The following is a 16,836-nucleotide window of genomic DNA, read 5'->3' on the forward strand; positions in this document are numbered from 1 at the left end:
CATAGCTCTTGGGGCTAAAGGGATCAAGGGATATGGGAGTGGGGGGGTGGGGGGGAAGTGGAAAGGAGAAATCAGGATATTGATTTCGGAGATCAGCCATGATTAAGATGAATGGTGGAGCAGGCTCAAAGGGCTACTCCTGCTTCTAGTTTCTATGTTTAGCGGGAAAGGTTTCCAAAACATCTTATGTTCTATACAATGTTCAATGTAGACATTTCTCACATTTCTTGGTAATACTTACTTAATTTGGTCAAAGTTCTCCAGTCTCACAGACCTCGCCACCGTTGTGAGTAAAAACAGAGAACTTGATGCTCAGCTAAATCTACATTCACTGCAAGTGGTAGAGAATTCCGGCCGTGGGCAAGTTCGGAGAATTCCAGTCCATGTGTTTTGGAGCTGGAATAATGTTGGGCTTGAAATTAGTATTCAATTTTATCATACAAACGTTAATCACCGGTGCTGCCAATGGAAAATCTGTTCAAGCACTGGTCCCATTGGACCCTTTTATGAAGTGTCCCAAATGCTTAAAACAGGCATCAGGACCCATAATCATGTCAACTGCAGGAGTAATGTCTGCTGAAAGGCGCCTTAGTGAAATGATGGCCTCATGGGCAAGCCGGGGCAAGCCCCACAATCAAGATTTAAGTGACACAGGAATACACCAGCTCCAGCTATGTTTAAACTTCTTTTTAACAAGGAAATGCTGGAGGTACACTGCACTTCAATCAGCTGGTAAGGAGAAAGGATAAATTGATGTGCTGTGCCTAACCCTTCTTCTGAATTCTTATCAAGTTCAAAGTGCTAAGCAATAAAAAGTGCTTTGATTTTTTGGAGCATGTACAACATCTGCCATTAATCACAGGTCAGGTCTTTTTGAATCAAGAGTAAGTTTCCTTTCACTCTATCGTAATCTCAACAGGAAATAAACTATGCTTAATCCTCCCTCAGTGTACCCAAACAGGTGCTGGAGTATGGTGTCTCGGGGATTTTCACAGTAACTTCATTGCAGTGTCAATGTAAGCCTGCACGTGACACTAGTAAATAAACTTTAACTATAATGAAAGGTCAATTGTCTCCCCTGGGTACACAAGTGGAAAGTTTTTGATTTCCCCATCACTTAGTTTTGTAATTGTTCTTTTGCTGATGTTGCCAATTTAATTGAGTTTGCGTCATTCAGGGATTGTTTCTTTGTTGAGAGTCCACATCTATCAGCCCTACATTGAGATTAAGCAAACTTACTTCAACAAAGGCCCTTACAGGTGGCCAAAAGGAGTCTTTCATCCATCAGTCGGACTTAAATTCAAGCCTTGGCTCCAAAAAAGAAAGGATATTATTGAAGAATACTTGTCAAATATTTTAAATGTTATCTGGGCAAAAGGGCAGTGAGGCAGAGCAGGCCAAATCCTCTGGTGAAATTAAGCTTGTGCCCTGATTCATTTGCGATTGGAATTGTGTACCCAGAGGAGCCAACTGACCTTTCATTAGAGTTAAAGTTTATTTATTAGTGTCACATGTAGGCTTACGTTGACACTGCAATGAAGTTACTGTGAAAATCCCCTAGACACCACACTCCAGCACCTGTTTGGGTACACTGAGGGAGGATTAAACATGACCAATGCATCTAACCAGCATGTCTGTGGGAGGAAACCGGAGCACCCAGAGGAAACCCACGCAGATACGAGGAGAATATGCAGTCTCCACACAGGCAGTGACTGGGAATCGAACCCAAATCTCTGATGCAGTGAGGCAGCAGCACTAATACTGGTATAACAACCAGAGCAAAATCACAGAACAGTTACAATCATTTATAACGAGAAGAAAAAGTCAAAATGTGCTTTGTAGGCGCATGAGGACAAAATGAAATGGAAGCAAAGGAGGTTTTAATAGGGCAGACTAAAACTTGGTCAAAGGAAATGGTTTTAAGGAAGGTCCTTAACGAAGGAGAAGTACAAGAGGTAAAGGGCATTAGGGAATGGTCTATATAGACAATAAATAGCATGCTTAATGGGCACCAATGAGCTGAAATTAGAGGAATGGGAAGTGTGGATGAGGTTCGATAGAGGAATGAGGTCATGGATAATATATACAAGGATCACTTGAAGGGGACGCATGCGAGAAAAATAGTTTCCAATTTGAGAAGGAGCGTGTGAAGGTACTGATGTCCATCCCAGTAATAGGGATACTGGAGATGCTAATGGAGCATGCTAATGTTGTGACTGGGGCCAATGTATTATAAACAATGGAATAGAAATTTTGGGAATACACAATGAACACAATAAATGGGAAAGTGCCAGATAGTACAGGGGACAAGAGAGGTATATGTCCAAAGATCCCTGAAGACAGCAGGATAGGTTAATAAAGTGGTCAAGAAGGCAGATGGGGTACTTGCCTTTATTAGCCAAGGCATAGAATATAAGAAGAGGGAAGTTATGATGGAGCTGTGTAAAACACTGGTTAGGTCACAGCTCCAGTAATGTGTGCAGTTCTGGTCACTATACTATAGGAGGATGTGATTGCACTAAAAAGGATGCAGAGAAGTTTCACCAGGAGGTTGGCTGGGCTGGAGTGTTTCTGTTATGGAGAAAGGCTGGAAAGGCTGAGGTTGTTTTCATTAGAGCAGAGAAGGCTGAAGGGGCACCTCATCAAGGTGTACACAGTTATGAAGGACATGGAGGGGTGCAAAGGGAGAAATGTTTCCCCTCAGTAGAGGGGCCAATAATCAGGGGGCATAGATTTCAGATAAGGGGCAGGAGATTTAGAGGGGATTTGAGGAAAAACCTTTTTTACTCAGAAGGTGGTGGGAATCTGGAACTCACTACCTGAAAGGGTGACAGAGACAGGAACCCTCACAACATTTAAGAAGCATTTAGATGAGTGTTTGAAACACCATAACAAATAAAGCTGCATATTAAGTGCTGGAAAATGAGATTAGAATAGATGGGTGCTTGATGGCCAGCACAGACACAATGGGCCAAAGGGCCTGTCTCTATGCTGTAAAACTCTTGGCAGGATTTTCTGGCCACGCTCGCCCCAAAGCCGGAAGATCTGCCCAAGGTCAACGGATCCTCGCATGTCGCCATGTCCCACTCTCTACGATTCCCGTGGCACATGAGACAGGAAAATTCTGCCCTCCGTTTCTGAGTTGAACTAATCACTTAAGTAAAAGGCTTGTTAATCTGTGGCCATTAAAATGGAATTGGCCTACCTAAAATTTCACAGTAACTTCATTGCAGTATTAAGGTAAGCCTTACTTGTGACTAATAAATAAACATTTTTACATAAGAACATAAGAAATAGGAGCAGGAGTAGGCCATCTAGCCCTTCGAGCCTGCCCCGCCATTCAATAAGATCATGGCTGATCTGTCGTTGCTCAGTTCCACTTTCCCGCCCTCTCCCCATAACCCTTAATCCCCTCTCTTATCAAGAACCCATCAACCAGCTTCTTAAAAATATTTAGCGAGGCAGCCTCCACCACTTCAACGGAACAAAAATCACCTTAATCTGTTTGAAACTCATCACTGCATTCCGCAAAAGGGCTTCCATACTGACCAATTTGCTTATTGCAATTGAAGCAAGCAACTGACAGCCAGACTGTCACAGGAACAGCCGTGAGCAGAATGAAGAAAATAGTGCAACACTTTAAATTCAGGTCAGAGTATCAGAGTATCAGGTCAGCTATTTACCATTTATATAGATGATCTGGAGGAGGGAACCGAGTGCAGGGTGTCGAAATTTGCTGATGACACCAAGATTGGGGGAAAGGCAAATTGTGCGGAGGGTGTGGAGAGTCTGCAGAAGGATCTAGATAGGCTGGGCGAATGAGCCAGGAAATGGCAAATGGAATTTAATGTTGGCAAGTGTGAGGTGGTCCACTTTGGTAGGAAGAATGGTAGGAAGGACTATTACTTACGTGGCGAAAAACTGCAGCAGGCAACGGTGCAGAGGGACCTCGGGGTCCTTGTGCATGAGTCGCAAAAACCCAGCTTGCAGGTGCAGCAGGTGGTCAGGAAGGCGAATGGGATGCTGGCCTTCATAGCGAGGGGGATTGAATATAAAAGTAGGGAGGTCTTGCTGCAGCTGTATAGGGCATTGGTGAGGCCGCAGCTGGAGTACTGTGTGCAGTTTTGGGCGCCGCACCTGCGCAAGGATATTTTGGCCCTGGAGGGAGTGCAGAGGAGGTTTACTAGGCTGATACCGGAGTTGAGGGGATTGAGCTATGAGGAGAGGCTGAATAAACTAGGCTTGTACTCGTTAGAGTTTAGAAGAATGAGGGGAGATCTCATTGAGACGTATAAGATGATGAATGGGATGGATAGGATAGAGGTGGAGAGACTCTTCCCGCTCAAAAAAGACACTAGGACTAGGGGGCACAGCCTCAAGATAAAGGGGAGGCGGTTTAGAACGGAGTTGAGGAGGAACTTCTTCACTCAAAGGGTGGTGAATCTCTGGAATTCTCTGCCCGTTGAAGTGGTGGAGGCTGCCTCGCTAAATATTTTTAAGAAGCGGGTTGATGGGTTCTTGATAAGAGAGGGGATTAAGGGTTATGGGGAGAGGGCGGGAATGTGGAACTGAGCCACAACAGATCAGCCATGATCTTATTGAATGGCGGGGCAGGCTTGAAGGGCTAGATGGCCTACTCCTGCTCCTATTTCTTATGTTCTTATGTTCTTATCCAATAAATCAGGGCACACGAAGAAAGTAAGTATTTGCAACCAACAATAACAAGTTCAATTCACTCGTAAGACTCCAGCTTCCAAAAAAAATAGTATTTCAAATCCCAAACATTTCTATTTCATACAAATAGAACTTTAATTTGATGAAATGTGTGGCTTTGCTATGGGATATATTTCTTATGAAATTGATTAACATTAGGGTTTTGAGAGATTCTCAAACATTTCTGGGGAAGACTCTTACCAACGTTTACAGATTCACCATAGAAAGCATTCTTTCTGGTTGTATCACAGCTTGGTATGGCTCCTCAGCTGTCCAAGACCACAAGGAACTACAATGCTTAGTGAGCGTAGCCCAATCTATCACTCAAACCAGCCTCCCATCCATTGACACTGTCAACACTTGCCGCTGCCTCAAAAAAGCAACCAGCATAATTAAGGACCCCATGCGTTCTCTTCTATTTTCTTCCATTGGGAAAAGGATACAAAACGTACCAACCCTGACTCAAGAACAGCTTCATCCCTGCTGCCATCAGACTATTGAATAGGCCTACCTTGCATGAAGATGTTCTTTCTCTACACCCTAGCTATGACTGTAACACTACATTCTGTACTGTCTCGTTTCCTTCTCTATGTATAATTTACTTTGTCTGTATAGATTTGGCTGGCCACCACATTCTCTGACCTTACTGCTAATACATGTGACAAAAATAAATCAAATCAAATCGAAAGTTATTAAAAGTAAGAAAAATGCCAGTTGTGGAATTGTACTCCTTACAGATTTACGAGCTGGCTTACATGTTGAATTCTGTGATTTGTATTTCTAGAAAGTTAAAGATAAACCCTCTCCACTTTACATGAAAGATCCCATGGCATTTTTGAAGAGGAGCAAGGGAGTTCTCTCCTGGTGTCCTGGCCAGCATTTCTCTTTCTCATAACACTGAGAAATTGGTCATTTCTCATTGCCCTTTATGGCACATTGTTTGATGGGCTTCCCTCCATTCAAGTGACTGTACTTTAAAAGGACTTCATTGGATGTGAAGCATCTTGGAATATCATTTAATAAATGTAGATTCTTGCTTCACATAGAATCATAGAATCCCTCCAATGTAGAAGGAGGCCATTCAGCCCATCGAGTCTGCACTGACCAGAATCACACCCAAACCCAATTCCCATAACCCCACATAATTATTCTGCTAATCCCCCGACAGTAGGGTCAATGTGACATGGCCAACCAACCTAACCTGCACATATTTGGATTGTGGGAGAAAACTGGAGCAACCAGAGGAAACCCACACCGACACAGGGAGAATGTGCAAACTCCACACTGACAGTGAATTGAACTCGGGTCCTTAGTGCTGTGAGGCAGCAGTGCTAACCACTGTGCCACCGAGCCTCTCTTCACCCCCATTTGGGATACTAGGACTACCTGTGAGAGTGCATTGGTACAGGGGGAAGGGGGGGGGGGTAGTTGCAGCAAGCTTATTATTCTCCCAGCCTCCTGTTGTTGTTGCATCTATATGATTTGCAAAAGTAAGACTTTAGGTAATTCATGAGTGAATATTTTATGCTGAACACCTCTAATAATTGCCCCCTGCATTAAGAAATCTGCCATCCTTGCCTGATCTTGTCTACATGTGACTCCAGACCCACAGCAAGCCATTCAGTTCAAGGGCACTTATGGATGGACAACAAATGCTGGCCATTTAAGTGAAACCCACATCCCACGAAAGAATAAAGGGAAACTTTCTTTTACTGCTTTCCTGGGCATTACAGCTTGAGCAAGTTTTGCCGTGGCAAATGTTAAGCTGCTTGAAATTCTTGCCTTCCTTCTCAGTGACAAATACGTTTATCTCAACTTATTCCAGAACAGAACAAACTCAAGTTACCATTCAAATTACTCCTTTAAGTCAGTTACTTATTACTGTAAAATCTCCAGTTTCAGAGATTAATGTGGTTCTCATTTCTCTTTTGTGGCATTGCTTCCCGTGAATCAGAGATTTGTTAGGAAGATGGCTCAGTAAATCCCAACGAACCTTTCACATAGAAAGCCAAATGTTCATGGCTGGAATTTTACCACCATTCACGCCAGCGGGATTTCCACAATGAGTAGAGATTTGGCTGGCTGCCACATCCTCTGACCTCGCTGCAGTGGGAGCATGGCGTGAACAGGCAGTAATATCGTGCACCACGTCTCCACCTCTCAAGGTCTCCTTACATTCCCGTTTCTCTAAAACAGTGTATTTTTTCTTTCCGCTCTCCCTTTCCTACAACAAAGTATCATTCAAATTGAGACCACTCAGCTGCCTCTGCCTCTTGCTTCCTTTCCCCATACCAGCAGGTCAAGTTCCCTTCAGAATCTTGTTTGTGTGGACCCTCAACTCACATCTTTTTTCAGTCGCTTTCCTATATTCCCTCAAACCCTCTTTGAACTTGTCCTGTACATGAGACCCATCTCTTGCTTTGCAAGCCTCCTTCCACTACATTGCTGACCACCCAGTGTCCCTCCCTGGCCACCATGTTTGCTAAGACTCTTAATGGTTTTGTTGCCTCCGAGAACCCCTTCAAATGGCTTCACACATAAAATCATTGCAACAACCTCAGACAGGGTAGGCATCAGATTGACTTAACTTACATGTGAAAATGACTACTCATGTCAGGAATAAAGGAACAGATATGAAGTACACTACACAATGAAGGGTGGCATGGTGGCACAGAGGCCAGCACTGCTGCCCCACAGTGCCAGGGACCCTGGCTTCAATTCCAGCCTCGGGTCATTGTCTGTGTGGAGTTTGCATATTCTCCCAATGTCAGTGTGGGTTTGCTCCAGTTTCCTCCCACACTCCAAAGATGTGCAGGTTAGGCGGATTGGCCATGCTAAATTTCCCCTTAGTGTCTCAAGATGTGTAGGTTAAGGGGTTTAGCAGGGGAAATGTGTGGGGTTACAGGGATAGAGGGTATGCCTAAAAAAGATGCTCTGTCAGACAGCTGGTGCAGATTTAATAAGTCAAATGGCTTTCTTTTGCACTGTAGGAATTCTAGGATTCTATTTCACTGGATGTCTGCTGTCCCAGACTATTTAGACTGTCAAAAACTTAGAAATGTTGGCCAGCCTGAAAAGCCATATATCAACACAAGACCACAGGAGACTGGAATAGGAGGGCATTTTGCCCCTCAAGGTTGCCTGTCATTCAATAGAATCATTGCTGATCTGACATTCCTTATGTCCATTTTCCTGCAAGTCTTAGCTCCCTTACTAATCAAAAATCTCTCTATCTCAGCTTTAAATATACACAATGATTCTGCCCCATGGCTCTCTGTGCCAAGGAGTTCCAATGACTTACAACCCTCTGAAGGAAGACATTCCTCCTCAACTCAGTCTTAAATTGGTGCCCCTTTATTCTGAGGCTATGGCTTTTGGTCCTAGTGAGTCCCATGAGGGGAAACATTCTCTCAGCATTTATCCTGTCAAGCCTGTTAAGAATCCCATTTGTTTCAATGAGGTCACCTCTCATTCTTCTAAATTCCAATGAGTAGAGTCCCAATCTGTTAACCTTTACTGATAAGACAATCCCTCCATACCCGAGATCATTCTAGTGAACCTTCTCTGAATGGTCTCCAATGAAATGTAGGGTGAAATTCTCCGGTCTCCCAGCTGCATTCCCGCTGGCAGGAGGTGGCACATTGTTTGCTAGTGACGGGATTCTCCGATCCTGCCACTTTCAATGGGAATTCCCATTGTCATCACCCCATGCTGGTGGGAAACCAACGGGCAGGGGTGCACTGCTGGCGTGACCAGAGACTCCCACCGACTTGAACATCCGGACAATTCCGGCCAATATGTATCCTTAAATAAGGGGACAAAAACTGCTCACAGTATTCCAGGTGTGGTCTCACCAAAACCTCATACACTTGTAGCAAAACTTCTCTACCATCTATCATGGAAACCTTACAAGAAAGCTCTCAGAGAATCCACTGCTTATTGTTGCCAACTCAATTTGCCCTTTTCTAATGCAACTTGCTGGAAATGATAGATCTTCAAGCAAGTTTCTGTTTTCATTTTATAAACAATCTGTACTTTATTTTTTAACAGCCAACAAAGCATAGTACAAAAATGACATGTGAATTTTGTGTCCTTTGTGGTAAATGTTAAGGAGGGTCCATTATGACTTGCATAATGCTCCCAATAATCAGGTTCACAAGGTCCATAGTCCTCTAGTCTCTGTCCTGAGAATGCTCCATGTCTCCAAGTGCACCCTCTTCTTCATCAGGCTGAATTTGGGGCTTGCTGCACAGTCTAAGATTTTCCTCATACAGTGGGTTCTGGTGATTGAGTAATGATGTGATTTCTTCAGTGTAAATACATCGGGCAAACTGTGATTTCTGGTAGATGACCAGTAATAGCTGTGATTTAGATATCAACTCAAAATGAACAGCAACAGCCACAGAGATCTCCAGAGTTGAGCCGTAGCCAAGCATAGGTCACGGCCACGTAAAGTTCACTTCATAAACATCTCATGGGGCAACGAAATCTCCCGCACTCCAAAATCTCATCGATTTGCCAATGTGCAACTTCTTGCTAAAAGACAGTCAGTACATTTATTTTTCCCAAAAATAATGTCACACAACCATAAAAATGCCACTTTTTTACTCTAAAAAAAGAAGCACATTTAAGAAGTTCTAGATGGTCAGTCAAGCTTTAGCTGTGATAATTGGACACAATGGGCAGGATTCTTTGGCCGCACACTCCCCAAAATCAGAAGTTCCCATCGGAGCTCAAATGCAACTTTCAATGGTTCACCAAATTTTCTGTCTCGCCCACTGCAGTTCCCATGGTGGGCGAGATGGAGAATTTCAGACAATGTAATCTTGGTTGGCGTACTGCAAAATGATTCAGTACAGTCTTACAAGTATGGGAAACCCAGGGCTGACCATGCTATTTGAAGGAAGTGATTTTATATAAGAAATACAATTTGACATGAAACTTGATTTAAAAAAAAATCAATCACTCAGCATGTGTACTTCCAAAAATCAAGGTCAGACCATCAAGGCATTCTATGCTTTACCCATATTTAAAAGAAGCAAGCTTTATGTAATATAAGATACATATTTACAGTAAGTACAAATTAGTGGAGAGTGATGGCACCTTCACTGAATTCAGCTGTATTGTAGACTATGTGGTCGTCACCGATGCTTGTGTGAATCTTCGACTGTAGGATGCATTTATAGAGGGATACAATGATGAGATTGAAGGTCTCGCTCGTAAACTTGGGTTGATTCTCCTCAAAACTGATCTCCTAAATAATATATAAACCCAAGGGTCCAGGATCTGGTTCCAGGTGGCAATTCGAATGCAAATAATTAGAATTTCTTTCAAATCGCTTGGTGTACCTGTAAAAGCCTTCTTGAGGATCAGTATCTGTGGAAACCAACAAACAATGTTATTTTCTCTTACATTTTGCTTTTCGACTTGTTCCATGAGTTCTCCCGCACTAAAACACTAACAGCACTCCAAAAGCTTACTATGTACAGCAACTTTGAGACACAAAAGGGGGTGTATAAGTGCTACTATAATTAACTTTCTTGATTTGAGTTAATTTGTTATTGTCACATGTACTAGGATACAGTGAAAAGTATGGTTTCTTGCAGCACACCCCAGGAAATCCCATCTCCCTCCATGGTGGCACTGCTGCCTCACGGCACCAGGTTCGATTCCCAGCTTGGGCCACTGTCTGTGTGGAGTCTGCACGTTATCCCTGTGTCTGTGTGGGTTTCCTCTGGGTGCTCCGGTTTCCTCCCACACTCTGGTTAGGTGCATTGGCCATGCTAAATTCTCCCTCAGCAAATCCGCACAGGCGCCGGAGTGTGGCGACTAGGGGATTTTCACTGTCACTTCATTGCAGTGTTGATGTAAGTCTACTTGTGACACTAATAAATACATTTTAAACATATTCCCCAGCCCAGTTAGCAAACGGTGGTAAATGTCACAGCGCCACACCTTGTTGGGATCATGGTGTCATGAGACCCATGGGTCTGCAGCAAGCCTGTCTTCATCTATCTAGTGGAGAACACAAGTGAGCATCTTTGACAGTCAGTCACCTCATAATTATCAGGGTATTCCTTTCGTCAGCCACTTGAGCTGACCATGAACTTCACCCACTTAAAAGGATCTTCCTTCCACCTCAAGGGACCACACTAACTGCATGGCCAAAGTTCGTTTGGAAAAATGGTGCCACTCACTTTTCAAACCGGAAGGAAACTTCAAAATCTTCTAACCTCCCCCTGTCACCGAACCACATGCCCCCATTATCATCCAATATTGCCTCCCCTCTGCCATCCTGGAACCTCCCCCAATACTCTGAATCCTCTCATGATCCACCTCCACATGTCTTCTCTCCCATCAGAGCTGACACCTATTAATATCCACACCCTCACCCTACCCCTCCCATTATTCGATTAACCTGTCTCGTCCCCCTCTCTATGACCCACTGGATGAAACTTAACCCATTAGATTCTCACTCTGAACCTGCCACCCTACGACATGCAACTGCAACTGTGACTATTCCCTTCTATCACGGGTACCTTGAGTTCTTCCCCAAGATCTCATCATTAACACCACTGACCCCACTCTCTAAGGCACTCCTGGACCCCCTTCCCCAGACACTCTCACCCCACTTCTCCCATAAGCCTACCTCCCCTGTCCTGCCTTCACTCCACACTTCCAACTTAATGCAGGTCCCTCTTCCTCCCTTTCCCTGCCTCTCGAATCCAGTCTTGGTGCAATGTTTACCCATAGCACTCGAATGAAGTAATGCAAACAGATAGGGCGGGGGAAAGGGCCTGGGTAAGATATTCTGTCAGAAAGTCAGAGAGTCAGTGCAGACTTGATGGACCGAATGGCCTCTTCTACACTGTAGGGATTCTATGACTCAAACAAATTCAGCAAACAGCATCACTAAAGAATACATTAGCTGGTTACCAACTGGGATTTTCTGATCCTGGCAAAAGTCAATGGACTTCTGGTACAACTGGCAAAGCCTAGCAAATATCTCATTGCTGTTCAAGGAATCTTGCTGTGTGTAAGTTGGTTCTCCTGTTTCCCTCAATTCTAGCACCTGAAAGAGCCCCCCCCCCCCCCTCAATTCTACCAATCACTATACTTCCAAAGTTCTTCATGGGCAGCGCAGTGGTTAGCACTGCTGCCTCACAGCGCCAGGAACCCAGGTTCAATTCCAGCCATGAGTCACTGTGTGGAGTTTGTATGTTCTCCCCATGTCTGCGTGGGTTCCCTCCGGGTGCTCCAGATTCCTCCTACAATCTACAGATGTGTGGGTTAGGTTGCTTGGCCATGCTAAATTGTCCCTAGTGTCCGGATTAGCAGGGTAAATATGTGGGGTTATGGGAATAAGGCCTGGTGGGATTGTGGTTGATGCAGATTCGATGGGCCAAATGGCCTCGTTTTGCACTGTAGGGAATCTATAATTCTATGATTCTACATCATTAGCTGGGAAGTGCTTTGGGATGTTCTGAAGTTGTAAAATGCGATATATAGTTGCAAGTTCTTTCGTTAGGCATTAAAAAAGGGTGTTAGTTTGGGCAGCATGGTGGCACGGTGGTTGGCACTGCTGCCTCACTGTGCCAAGGACCTGGGTTTGATTCCCAGCTTGGGTCACTGTCTGTGCAGAGTCTGCACCTTCTCCCAGTGTCTGCATGAGTTTCCTCTGGGTGCTCCGGTTTCCTCCCACAGTCCGAAAGACGTGCTGGTTAGATGCATTGGCCACGCTAAATTCTCCCTCAGAACAGGTGCTGGAGTGTGGCAACTTGGAGATTTTCACAAAAACTTCATTGCAGTGTTAATATAAACCTACTTGTGACACTAATAAACAAACTTTAAACTATAATGAAAGGCTAATTGTCTCGGCCCTAACCCTAATTCTCACCACTCCTGTTTTAAAGACAACACAGGTCTGATGGGCATGAGCAGCAGAGGAAGGCCAATACCCTGTGACCGTGAGGATTACGATCATGAAGAAACTATACAGTGATGTTAACAGTTAATCTGAATAGCTGAAACGCACACTCAATAATGTTTTACCTATCCCTCACTATATAGGCCCTTACTATTACGAACCTGTGAATTGTATTGGAAAGGTCAATTATCAACTTATCCAGCAACTAACCACCTTCAAAAAGAATCAAATGAAACCGTACTTACTAACAATGGAGCCCAGCAGACTGTTGCAATAATCATTATTCCCAACAGTTGCACCATCATCTCTACTTCATGGTCTCTCCTCCTCTCGACACTTAATCGGTTGAAGCAAACTTTGAACAGCGTCACCACGCTGACGGTATTCAGGATAACAGACACTGACAGCGATAGCAATCCCACGCTCGAAAACAATAACGAAAATGCAATGTCGCTTACACTGTTTGTCATGTTAAAGAAGCACCAGGAATTCGGCCACTGATGTGTATAATGACCGAGTCCACAGAGGGGCAGCAGTCCAATAGCCAGAGCAAATGTCCAAACTATAAACACAGTACACCAGGCCCGTCGTTTCGAGGAATTGGTGGAACGTAGAAATGGCTTGTTGATCCCTAAGAATCGCTCTACTGCCATGGCGGCCCCCAGCAACAGTGGGCTGAGTCCAAAGAACACCATCGAAAACCCCAAAAATCTGCACAGGTGGCAGTAAGGGTCCACCTCATCCCACTCGAAAGATATATGATGATAGGTAACAACTATGGATGAGGTTGCAGCAAGACCTAGAAAATCTGTCACAACCAAGCCACACAGGAAAATCAAGAAGGAAGACCTGGACCTGCTCCGGGCTCTTCTGTAAGCGTTGATTAGCACCACAAAGGCAATCAGATTAGAGATAAGTCCAATAGCTGCAAACGCAGTTGAGAACCAAGGGGAAGCATGTGTGCTGTTGGAATTGATTTGAATCAGCACCGTTGAATTGCACAATGCTGGTTCCACGGTGGTTCCATTCATTGTGTTGGAAATTTAATTCCTCGGAGCAGCACGCTGAATGACTTATATTCAGAAATCCTACAAAAAGAAAAGAGTTAAGTTAGCATGTGTAAATACCAGTGCTCTTGCTGCTAAATTGAAGTTTAGTGTTTATTCATTAGTGTCGCAAGTAGGCTTACATTAACATTACAATGAAGTTACTGTGAAAATCCCCTAGTCGCCACTCTCCGGTGCCTGTTCGTGTACCCTGAAGGAGAATTTAGCATGGCCTATGCATCTAACCAGCACATCTTTCAGATTGTGGGAGAAAACCAGAGCACACGGAGGAAACTTACGCAGATGTGGAGAATGTGCAAACTCCACACTGTCACCCAAGCCGTCCAAGGAATCGAACCTGGATCCCTGGTGCAATGTTAATCACTGTGCCACTATGATTCCAACAAATCTCCAATTTAGGAAAAGCATCTCACTCTAAACTATTATAACATAGTAATAAAGTTAAAATATTATAAAGCTATGTATAGCTAGGATTAGGATATGGAGCTGCCAACATCAGAGATATGTTAAGAGTAGCATATATTGTCAGCAAGATGGAAACTTTTATTAATCGATGAAATGGCTACTCTAGAGAGAATCTCAGAATTCCTACAGTGGATGAGAGGCCGTTCGACCCATCAGGTCAGCATTGGCTTTCCAATAGAATATCTTACTCAAGCTCTCTCTCTTGCCCTATCCCCATAACCCCACACATTTGCCATGGTGCATCCATCTAACTTCTCCATCTTGGAATGCTAAGGGGCAATTCAGATTGGCCACTCCACCTAATCTGCACATTTTTGGACTGTGGGAGGAAACCTTCACAGACACGGAGAACATGCAGACTCCACACAGTCAGTCACCCAACGCTGGAATTGAACCCGAGCCGCTAGCACTGTGAGACAGCAGTGCTAACCATTGTATCGGCCTTGAGCTAGCTGGGCAGTAAAGATCTGTTTTGATTAATCTCTGGCAAAATCTAATTGTTCCCCTAAACTGAACTGAGTTCAATCTGTTAATTCAAAGCATAGCAGCATCCTCTTTGGTATTGTTCCAGCACAGATGATCCATGTTCCCTTCATTACAGTGAAGCTTACATTATTCATTTCTCAAATTCCACCCTAGCCTCTTGAAGTAGAATCTCAGTGTGGCAAAGTGTTCCATAAGTTGAAGTAGGTTTCGTTCTTTATCACAAACAATACATTTGGAAATGGATTTTGATTGTTGAATTAACCGAGAGTCTTCACACAGACAGAAATGGTACATTTGTCACTTCCAGGGTCAAATTGCTTTTTCCGCCAACTACGCCAGACAAAATTAAGGCTGAATTATGAGATAAGAGATATCTGGGCAATTAACTTCAATAATATCATTTGGAACTGATAGCGTACCATCCATCATCCTACTCAGCTGTGCTATATAAAACCCTTTACAAGGATCAACTTTCTTTTTCCTCCCATTTATTTCTTACTTACAGTTCAGAAATAGTACTTAAAATAATGAGTGTCATGGTCAAAACATGAAGGAAAATAAATTTCTCAATTTATTCGTCAGCTGGACCACTTTATAAAGTCAATGTTTTTGTGCTTTCCAAACTGGACAATTGCTAAGCTGACAAGATGGCTCCGGCTGGCCACATGCGGGCTTCCAGAAGTTTCTGTGCCATTTCAAAGTGAACAACTTAAAATGTTGTTCTTTACTCCACATTAGCATTCCAGCCAAGCCAGCACAATGGGCCAGCAGCTAATCCATCTGCTCCAGCCAGTTTCAAACAAAGACATCTATCTGCAAGTACTAATCTCCAATAATACATAAAAACATACAGGCTATTTGGTCCTTCAGACCTGCTGGGAGTGTCCAGAAACAGGGGGGTCACGGTCTGAGGGTAGGCTGTTTAGGACAGAGATGAGGAGAAATTTCTTCACTCAGAGACTGGTCAGCCTGTGGAATTCTCTAGCACAGAAAGTATCCGAGGCCAAAATACTGTGAGCTGAATTTTGCTGTCTCGCCCCGCTATGGGAATCGTAGCAGGCGGCACACAGATGATGCAAAAGTCCATTCATCTCGGGCAGGATTTTCCTGTTTCGGGAGAGCGTGGCTAGAAAATCCCGCCCTGTATGTTTTCAAGGAGTAGTTCGATATAGCACTTGGGAGAGAAAGGAATCAAACAATATGTGGAAAAAGCTATTGAGTTGGATGATCAGCCGTGATCAGAATGAATGTGTCAGAACAGGCTCAATGGGCCGAATGGCTTCCTGCTGCTCCTATTTTCTATGTTTCTATGTAATATCCTGATCCTCCCTTCCTCCTATATCCCTTGACCCCATTAGCCTTCTAATTTCTTCTTGAAATCATACAACATTTTGGCCTCAACTACATTCTGTGATAGTGAATTCCACACATTCACCACCCCCTGGGTGAAGAAATCTCATCTCATTTCTGAAAGGTCTACCCTGTTTAATCCTGATGGAATTTTATAAGTTTCCATAAGATAACCCTCTCACTCTTCTAAACTCCACTGAATATAATCCTGACTTAGTCTCTCCTCATATGACAGACCTGCCATCCCAGGAATCAGCCTGGTAAACCTTTGCTGCATTCTTCCATAGCAAGAACATCCTTCCTCAGATAAGGACACCAAAACTTCACTCAATACTCCAGGTGTGGCCTCACCAATGCCCTGTACAATTTCAGTAAAACATCCCTATTCCTATACTCAAATCCTCTCGCTATGAAAGACAACATACCATTTGCCTTCCTTACTGCCTGCTGTTCCTGCACACTTACTTTCAGCGACTGATACATACGGACACCAAGATCAGGCTGAGTATCCGCCTCTCACAATTTACACCCACTCTTATAATAATCTGCCTTTCTATTTTAACTACCGAAGTGGATAACCTCACATTTATCCCCTTATACTGCATCTGCCACGCAAATATTAAATGCCCATGAGTTCAGCCTGTCCAAATTACGCAGAGGCATCTCTGCATCCTCCTCACCGCTCACCCAACTTTGTATCATCTGGAATTTGAGGCAATACTTTCAGTTCTCTTGTCCAAATCATTATTATTTAATGTGAACAGTTGAGGTCCTATCAGATAACATAAGAACATAAGAACATAAGAACATAAGAAATAGGAGCAGGAA

General features: G+C 43.8%; 1 protein-coding gene across 2 annotated transcripts in view; it reads right to left on the reverse strand.

The window, feature by feature from the left end:
• Positions 1-8,726: 8,726 nt before the first annotated feature.
• The window catches only part of tbxa2r (thromboxane A2 receptor), a 36,661-nt gene continuing 28,551 nt past the window's right edge, over positions 8,727-16,836 (reverse strand). The window contains exons 2-4 of one of the 2 annotated variants that reach the window (XM_080212772.1): positions 12,886-13,728; positions 9,817-10,089; positions 8,727-9,245 (exon numbers count right to left, since the gene is read on the reverse strand). In XM_080212772.1, coding sequence (XP_080068898.1) covers positions 9,844-10,089; positions 12,886-13,671 — 1,032 coding nt within the window. In that variant the 5' untranslated portion in view covers positions 13,672-13,728 and the 3' untranslated portion in view covers positions 8,727-9,245; positions 9,817-9,843. Of the gene's footprint in view, positions 10,090-12,885; positions 13,729-16,836 lie in introns of both variants that reach the window. The other variant, XM_080212770.1, reaches the window with a different exon arrangement.

The sequence above is a fragment of the Carcharhinus amblyrhynchos genome, chromosome 26 (genome assembly GCF_965287045.1).
Source record: "Carcharhinus amblyrhynchos chromosome 26, sCarAmb.v2.hapA, whole genome shotgun sequence".
NCBI lineage: Eukaryota > Metazoa > Chordata > Chondrichthyes > Carcharhiniformes > Carcharhinidae > Carcharhinus > Carcharhinus amblyrhynchos.